General features: G+C 34.5%; 1 protein-coding gene and 1 pseudogene across 2 annotated transcripts; both read right to left on the bottom strand.

Moving 5' to 3' along the window:
• Window positions 1–920: 920 nt before the first annotated feature.
• On the bottom strand, window positions 921–1,720 carry LOC136229679 (pentatricopeptide repeat-containing protein At3g49710-like; annotated as a pseudogene).
• Window positions 921–7,818, bottom strand: LOC136228996 (disease resistance protein RPV1-like). Of its 2 annotated transcripts, XM_066017524.1 has the most exons (6): window positions 7,658–7,818; window positions 7,237–7,492; window positions 6,090–7,140; window positions 5,542–5,868; window positions 2,951–5,101; window positions 921–1,581 (listed from the first exon to the last, which is right to left on the bottom strand). In XM_066017524.1, exons 1-5 carry the CDS (start codon window positions 7,728–7,730, stop codon window positions 2,990–2,992), a joined length of 3,819 nt encoding a protein of 1,272 aa, XP_065873596.1. In that variant the 5' UTR covers window positions 7,731–7,818; the 3' UTR covers window positions 921–1,581; window positions 2,951–2,989. The 2 variants fall into 2 exon arrangements, with proteins under 2 accessions (XP_065873596.1, XP_065873595.1); XM_066017523.1 differs by having other exon boundaries at window positions 7,237–7,818.
• Window positions 7,819–9,020: the final 1,202 nt, after the last annotated feature.

Raw genomic sequence — 9,020 nt, 5'->3', positions numbered from 1 at the left:
AATTTGCCCTGAAATGAAAGAAATACTTTTTTTTTTATAAAGGGTCCCAAAAGTTGATATTACTTTAATGCCCTTGGGTGGTGACTGTGAATCGGTTTGAGGCTCCTTGATTTATATATAGATGAATGATCCTTTTTTAGAGTATTAGGCCCATTTGGGCTTGTGATTTTAATGTAACGGATTCGTAATAGATGTCCTCCAATGGTGCATTTCGAATCATTGCATGCGAAACTATGTTTTAATGGTTTCCATCTGATGGCACACATGCTTAATATCTGTCCGCATAGAAGGGGAGTAAATAGTCATTGCCTTTTAACTTGCTGGTGGTTACGTAGTGGTGAAGGGTCATATAAGTCAACTGTTTAGCTGAACCTTTTCATATTCTTATAGGATCAGTATCTCATCTTTTGAGAACTTTATCTTTCATATTCTTATGTTTATTTTGCTTATGCTTTATTTATTAATTCTGTTCATACTTATTTTTGTTGTACTTCTAGGGTCTCCATGGCAGGATTTTTTTAGCTTTCAGTATGACACGCTCCCCATTGACCCAAGGAGGAAGCTGAAAGCGAGTTTCTAATCTTGTCTCTTTGCGTTTTGCAGCTCTTTCTTCGGCCCTAAAGAAGAAAGAAGAAGGTATAGTTGGTGACCATCATTTGCTTCCATTTGAATTTGTGTGGCTGTCATACAACAAATTTAGCATGATTTAATGTTAGAGAAATAAACATGAGGATAAGCATTTGAGTTGTTGTAAAATATGAAGAATGATAAAATTCAAATAGGAAGTTCTTACTCTCCGGATAGAGCAGCTTTTGAGGTTAGCTACTTGTTGTTTATCTTTTGAGGTTAGTTTCTTGTTGTTGATCAAGTCCCTTACCAGACTCTTACTCTTTGACTTTGCGATTTCGGAAGCTCTAGTATGAGTGCTCATCTGCCTTTTATTTATTAACGGATAGTATAATACATATTTGAATTGAATTTATATAACAATATATTTATTAACAGATAAAAAAAACAAGTCTTATTAATCCTTGCTAATTCTCGATGACCCTGTCCGTCCTACTAACGCCTAAGGTATTTTACACATCAACAAACACATGTATTCTTTGGTTCAACTCAATCCAACTGCACCCGGGATTCTTCTTGATTCCTTCTAATTCTCGTTACATATTCACAAGCGTGACATAAGGAATGGCATTTTTAGGTTCCAGCTTTAGAAACTCTTTTGCTTGCTACCTTTTCTGCTAGTTCTATGTTTCCAAAGGCACCAAGCAATGCAGCCCAATCAATGGAGTCCGGGCTAAGCGGCATCTTCTTAATTAGCTGCTCAGCTTCATGCAGCTTGCCTGCTCGACCCAAAAGATCAATCATCCACGAAAAGTGTTCTGATTCTGGTTTGATGGCATACTTCTCTTTCATCATGTTAAAGTACCGCTTCCCTTCCTCGAATTCACCAGTGCGTGCACAGGCAGAGAGGATCGAGATGAAGGTTATTCTTGCCGGGGAAATACCAGGGTCGAGCATCTGTTCGAAAAGGTTCAGACTTCAGTGATCCCATTCCAACTCCATGTTGTGCATAGCCTGCAAGAATTGAATTAAATGACACATTATTACGCTCAGGGCATCCTATCAAAGCATCTTGAAGATTTCCACACTTGGAATACATTGCAACAAGTGCATTATTTACTGAAACTAGATTAGAAGGAATTTCAGATTTCATTGTCAGTGCATGAATCTGTTTTCCCTGAGAAGGAGAAGACAGATTCGAGCACGCCCTAATTACACACACAACACAAAGCTACAATCATCTGGCGATAACCAGCACATTGCATCTGGCTGAATAGCAATCAAGAGCTTCATCAGACAGTTCATCATCAAAGGAAAAACTAGAAATCATTGTATTCCAAAGAACTAAATCTGGTTCAACAATCTCGTCAAATACCCAGCCCCGCACTTCATATACACATCAATCAAACTACTTCCTACATGACAATTCCAATAGAATCCAGTTTTAATCAACTTGGCATGGAACTGAAGCCTCCCAAACAAGTCATTCAATGATGTAAATGCAGTCAAAACACTTGCCAAAGTGAATACATCAATGTCAAAGCCCTTATTAGTCATTGCTAGGAACAATTTCAATGCTTTTAAACCCCTCTTTATGCTACAATCATAGTGTTCCAAGTAACCTATTTCACACAATCAAAATACATATACACATTCTTTGCAATTCATACTTAATTGGTTAGTGCTCACCATCCTAAACTCTACTAATATAAGCATCAGAGTGACGTGACCGGTTACTGACCCGTCCTTGATCTCTTCTGTCATCAACTGTCATCACTACTCACAAATTTACTGCTATCAAAAGGTTAGATTTTACTTTGTGTTTGGCAATTACATTCGAGTTCTTTGTTTTTCTTAGAGATTCCAAACTAATCCTATCTTGGACTAGAGAAATTAGTACATTACATGCTTACTGCCACATCTACTTCAGTGTTTCTGTACTGATTTTTATTAAAAGAAAAAGTAGCATATTTCTCACCGGAAACCAAATGAGACAAACCATTTCTAAAGCATCAGACACTCATTTCTCCTAAACAATGTTGTTTTTACACCTTTTACTTTTACATATCAAATTCTAGATCATTTAAAAATTAAAATGCAAATTTACACTTTGCAAAATTCAATGACTAAATCCTATAAATAATCAAGATCATAGTTAGGAGCCTCTAATATGCATTCAGCGATGCCAACAGTTTCAAGAGAAATATTTAACCAACATATACAAGAAAACAGCTGCTCATTTGGGTTCAAGGTTCCCTATGCCAGCACGAGAAAATGCTATTCATTAATTCTACATGGTTCATTACTGTTGGACCATATTTATAAAATTACAAAACTTGAAGCGCAAAATGTACAGCTATGTAGTACGAAAAAACACACTTACAGGTATAAGAACTAGTGCTTCACACTTGCAAGTATAAAACTAGTGCTTCTGTAGTCTCTTAATTCTTTTCCTAATTGCAGCACCAACACGGTATGACAGTCGGCTTCTTATGGTTATCTCATTGCTTATTTCTTTGCTACTGGTGGCCGATAGAACAAGCAAAGGTTGTAAATCATCTAAAGGAAGCAATTTGAAAAGATTTGAGCAACCGTGGAGATTAATTTCAAAATTTTTCAACCCAAAAATATTGCTAGGAAGAATCCTCAGAAATCGACAATTCTCCAATTTCAACATCATGAGTGATGGAGGCAGTTCAGCAGGAATTTCTACGATTGCAGTCTCACTTAGATCTAGCTTTTCTAAAGACTTCAAACCATCCAAAGGTGGTAGCTTTTTCAGGATTAAGCAACCATTGAGATGAAGAGTTTGAAGGCATTTCAACACAAACATGTTGGCAGGAAGAATCTTGAGATTTCCGCAACACACTATTTTCAAGTGAACAAGTGATGAAGGCAGTTCAGAGGGGATTTCTGTTATACCAATGCTAATTATTTCTAGCACTTTTAAAGAATTCAAACCTTTCAAAGGAGGTAGTTTTACCAGACTTGAGCAATACGTGAGAGCAAGAGTTTCAAGGCCTTTCAACTCACAAATGTTGTCTGGAAGAATCTTGAAATTGCTGCAAAGATCTATTGTTAAATCTACAAGTAACAACGGCAGTTCAGTGGGGAATTCTGTAATGCCACAACTAAATAGATGTAGCTTTTTTAAAGAGGTCAAACCATTTAAAGGAGGAATTTTGACCAGTTTCAAGAAATTCCTAATATCAAGAAGTTGAAGACTTTTGAAATCAAGCAATGGAAGATTCTCAAGATTTTCTAAATTCTCCACCTTCCATTCAACAGATAACGAAGGTTGTGCACCAGGAATTCTCACCATAGATTTACCATTTAACATTAGCCTTTTTAAGGAGTTCAAACCATTCCAAGGAGGCAATTTGGCTAGTTTTAAGCACCCATTGAGAACAAAAGTTTGAAGACATTTCAACTCAGAAATGCTGTCTGGAAGAAACTTAAGATCTTTGCAATTCTCCATGCTCCACTCAATAAGTGAGGAAGGCAATTCAGCCGGGATTTCAACAATTGCAGTACCATTTAGAACTAGCCTTTTTAAAGAGTTCAAACCATTCAAAGGAGGCAGTTTGGTCAGTTTTGAGCAATCACTGAGATCAAGAGTTTGAAGGGATTTCAACTCACATATGCTGTCTGGAAGAATCTCAAGAATTTTACATTTGCGCATACTCAATTCATGAAGTGATGAAGAAAAGCATTTGATTGATGAAGGCAGTTCTCGTATAGCACGCTCATCCAGTATTAACTTCTCCAAATTTCCTGTGAAGTCTGGAAACTTGCTAAAGCAGCACCTAAGATCTTCCAACCCAGAGTTTTTAAGTTCTAAAATCTTTATGCTACTCTGAATCTCTGGAAAGATCTTTAGATTTATGCACCCTTGGAGATAAATGGTGTGGAGAGATTTTGAATGAGTGAGGCTTGGGAAACTTCTCATTTTTTTGCAAAAGCTCACATCTAAAAATCTAAGATTCTCTAGATTTCCAATACCTGGGGGCCATTCTACTATACCAGACTTCTGTAACTCCAACCTTTTTATGCAATTTGGGATCTCGGGTAGCATTGTCAAATTTGAGCACCCGGCAAGATTAAGAATACCGAGGGATTTCAAATGAACTAGACTTGGAAGACTTGCAAGATTTTTGCAGTTTTTCATATTCAAAGCAGTAACATTTTCCCAAAATGGAACAGATGACCACCCTTCAAATCCTGAATTCTCTAATTCTATCCATTCTATGTCCTTTGGAATCTCTGGAAGCACCTTCAAATTCGGGCAATAACTCAGATTAAGTCGTCTAAGAGATATCAACGTGGCCATGTTTGGAATACTCCTCAAATTCGTACACCAATGCATAAAAAGATCAGTAAGATTATGGAGGCATTGAATAGAATGGGGAATCTCAACCAAACTTTGACAATCCATAAGACATATTTTCTCCATTTTTGTTGCTGAAGAGAGATCAGGTAGCCTCCTCAGTTGAACAGAATGAGAAAGATCAAGCCGTTTAAGGTTTTCAGGACCCTGCAAGTAATACAATGCCACAAGTTTATCAATTGATTTTGTTTTTTGTCATGCCAAAGATGGAATATTCAAATAAAAAACTCTCTCCTTTCAATTCTGTAAGAAAAAAAAAACTGACACTCAAAGGAAAGCTTTGAATGGTATACTGTTGCAAATGGTTCATATTGATGGGTATAGACCACTAAATTAAGAGGAGTTGGGATCCAATTTTAATAATTAGATAAACTAAGTTGACAAGTAATAACATACCAATTTAGTTTCATGTCACATACATTTAGAGTTCATTTGAAATATTTCACAATAAGAATTGAGCTTTTCAATCATAATATAAGTGCAACTAGGAGTATGAGAAGAGCAACAGGTATGTAATTGCTTACAAGTTGGACAAGTTTTTTCAGTGATCAAGGTAAATAATCAAGACATATATGTTAACTGCAAACCTTGCCATCCCAAAGATGTATGACATTGCTATCCAACAAGGTAAGATCAACAAGGTTCTGCATGAAAAAATTCAATGGTAAAGACTCGAATGGATATTCTTCCCAATGCAGCAATCTTAATTTGTGTGGAAGTTGCAAGAGGTTATTTGATTGAGAAGATTCAACAGTGAAGACTGGGTCTTGCTTCTTTTTCCAAAATAGTTGACGATAAAATTTTAGCAGTCTTAAGTTGGGCATTGAATGAGATATATCCAGCGCTGTAGAACTTAAGGGGACGTTTTCAACTTTAGACATATCCAAGAGTATGCCTTCAACTGCTTCGTTCCTCTAAAATTCAGCAGCAAAGAATACCAAATTAAAAAAGTACTGTGTATCCACAATTAAAATGATATTAGAAGTTATTTCATATGGATAAAAGAATTGATTTACCTTAATTTCGAAGCCATGTAGAAATTGTTAGTTAAATACTAATAGTTTGTGTTCATATATAAATGTATTCTAGAGATAACATAGGATACTTTACGAGAAAAGGAAATGTCATATCATACCATATCTGTCGTCAGTAAATGATAAATATCCTCATGATTCCACAGCAAATTACCCCTCCTACGAGCAATATCTCGACCCATCTCTTGTACTAAATCATGCATCTCTAATGTGTTGTCCCTAATAGTTATGAGACACTTCTCACTTAGGCGAATTAATCCCCAGCCATCTAGAATATCTCTTACAGAATCCACAACACATCCTTTGAAAAAACATGCAATATCAAGAAAGATATCCTTCAACATATCCTCTTCTAATTCATCATAGCTTATTTTCAAGATTCTTTGGATAGAGGGTTCTGGACAATGTTTTAGTTTATTCAATTGAAGTTCCCATTCGTCAAGTAACCTTTTGTATAGATGAGAACCCAACACGATAAGAGCTAATGGAACACCTCCTGCATAATTAACTACTTTTTCTGACAACTCTTCGTAACCCTTTTGAGGATGCATTTGTTTGAAGGCTTTCATGCTAAATAGTTGAAGAGCATCACTACGATGTAATCCCTCAACCTCATATATTTCATCAACAATATTGAGGACTTGTTTATCTCTGCTTGTTATGATGATTCTACTTCCTGGACCAAACCAACCTTCACCAACACCAAAAGCTTCTAATTGGTTTAGATCAGTTATATCATCAAAAACAACAAGAACCTTTGATCTACTTAGCTTATCCGCAATAAAAGCAGTTAGCACACAAAGCAAGCCTCCATCTGGAGTTTCAATTCCTAACAGCTTATAAAAGAATTTGTTTCGCAAAGCAACGAATCCAATCTTCTCTGATTCTTCCCCAATATTGCGAAAAAAGCAACAATGCTCAAATTGATAAGATATCTGACCATAAACAATCTCTGCAATTGTTGTTTTACCAACACCACTCATTCCCCACAATCCTACCGAACTAACACCAATTGAACCCATTTCCAAACATGATTGAATCCGCTGGATATGTACATCCATCCCAACTAACTGATTAGAAGCAATGAAGGAGATAGGAAACAATTTCTTCATAATATGCTCTGCAACTTCCTCAATTAATTCAGATTCATGCCTAGATATGATAAACAAACAGCATAAATAGTCGAAAAAGATAGCACTGCTGTATTTTAATTTCAATGGAGTAATGCATTATATATAAGAGGAGTACCTGTTATTGCTGGAAATTTCCCCAGATAGATCGGCTGCTTCTGTCAAAGCAGATCTCCATTTCTCCACCCTGTCTTCGCTGTCCGTGAATCGCTCTTTTAGTTGCTTAAAAGCTTCTCCAAAATTTCCTTCCTGCTTTCTGACATGAGTGGGTTCAACATGATAGAAAATTGGTAAAACCTTTCGATCCATTGTCTTCATACACTCTATAATCTTCACTAATTCATCAAGGCACCGTCGGGAGGATGCATAATTTTCTGAGAAAACAACCACGGAATACTTTGATTCTTCGACTGCTTTCAAGAGATTTGGGGAAATATATTTTCCTCTTTCAAGATCATGTTCATCCATGAATGTCTTGACATGATTTCGACACAAAGCAGAATATAGATGGCTAGTAAAATTAAGGCGGGTATCAGTACCTCTAAAACTTAGAAAAACATCATAATTAGTTGGAGAGGCGGTTGTTGAAGATGAAGACGAAGTAGAAGACATTTGCAGAAGTCTCAGTTCTTGTGATTGATTTCTGTGCTTGACCGTATTAAACCAAAGAAATTAACATCTTTATTCATATTTTCTATAAAAAAACTTCTAGATGACAATCATAAATAAATAAACGGTTTTGAAATATGCACCTGTGGTCAGCATATAAACATTAAATACAGTAGAATATTTTTTTATATTTTTAAAATGTATATTTATTATATATTGAACTTCTAAATACACTAAAATTCATTTAATGCAATCATAATATCTGTATTAATTTTTTATATTTTATTTTTTAAAAAGATATTTGCATTTATTATTTTAACAGGTTATTTATAACTGTGTTAGTAACAGAATAAAAGTTACAAATAACTCGTCGAAATAACACAGTTACAAATAACCTGCATTTACAAATCTATAAATGTATAATAAATACAAGTTATTTGTAACTGTGTAATTTCGACGAGTTATTTATAACTTTTATTCTGTTACTAACACAGTTACAAATAACCTGTCGAAATAATAAATGCAGATATCTTTTTAAAAAGGGTAAATAATTTATTAGTCCCTTTCTTTTTACCTAACACACTATTTAGTCCTTCTATTTTGAAAAACACATTATAAGATCCCTATCTTTTGCCAATATTAACCTTTTGGTCCATTTGTCTAATTTTTTTTAGCTTTTTAATCGTTATATTAAGCATAAACAGATAGCCATAAAATAACAAAATAAGATTACCATTTTGTATCTACTATAACTGTCCTGAAAGTTAAGATATATTCGGTTAAAAATCGAAAAAAAACTAGACAAAAGGACTAAATTGTTAATATTGACAAAAGATAGGGACCTGATAATATGATTTTCAAAATAAAGGGACTAAATAATGTATTAGGTAAACATACAGAGACTAATAAATTAGTTACCCTTTTAAAAAATAAAAAATTAATACAGATATAGAAAATATAAAAAAATTTATGATTGCATTAAATAAATTTTGGTGTATTTAGAAGTTGAATGTATAATAAATATATATCTTGAAAATACAAAAGAATATTCAATTGTATTTAATGCCTATATGCAGCCCTAAGGACTGCATATATCAAAACCGATAAATAAATACCACTATGTCAGACAAGTTGCTTCTAAAAGCTGGAAGTCCTCTTATTTAAATACAGATTTTTTTTTTGTTATTTTGTTATTTAGTTATTAATGGTTTAAAAAAATCAATTTTGAACATAAAACTTGATTAAGGGAGACTTAAAGGGTAGAACACGTTATTCGAAGTTGATCCTCTAAAT

The sequence above is a fragment of the Euphorbia lathyris genome, chromosome 5 (genome assembly GCF_963576675.1).
Source record: "Euphorbia lathyris chromosome 5, ddEupLath1.1, whole genome shotgun sequence".
NCBI lineage: Eukaryota > Viridiplantae > Streptophyta > Magnoliopsida > Malpighiales > Euphorbiaceae > Euphorbia > Euphorbia lathyris.
This window is presented reverse-complemented; position numbering and strand designations above follow the sequence as displayed.

Bases quoted from the DNA above. Each gene is read 5' to 3' on its own strand.
- LOC136228996 (XM_066017523.1), bottom strand. From the start codon at position 7,730: ATGTCTTCTACTTCGTCTTCATCTTCAACAACCGCCTCTCCAACTAAT. The intron at 7,141-7,236 runs GTACTCCTCTTA...TATCATATCTAG, and splicing joins GAAATTTCCAGCAATAACAG to GCATGAATCTGAATTAATTG. The intron at 5,102-5,541 runs GTTTGCAGTTAA...TATTACTTGCAG, and splicing joins TACATCTTTGGGATGGCAAG to GGTCCTGAAAACCTTAAACG.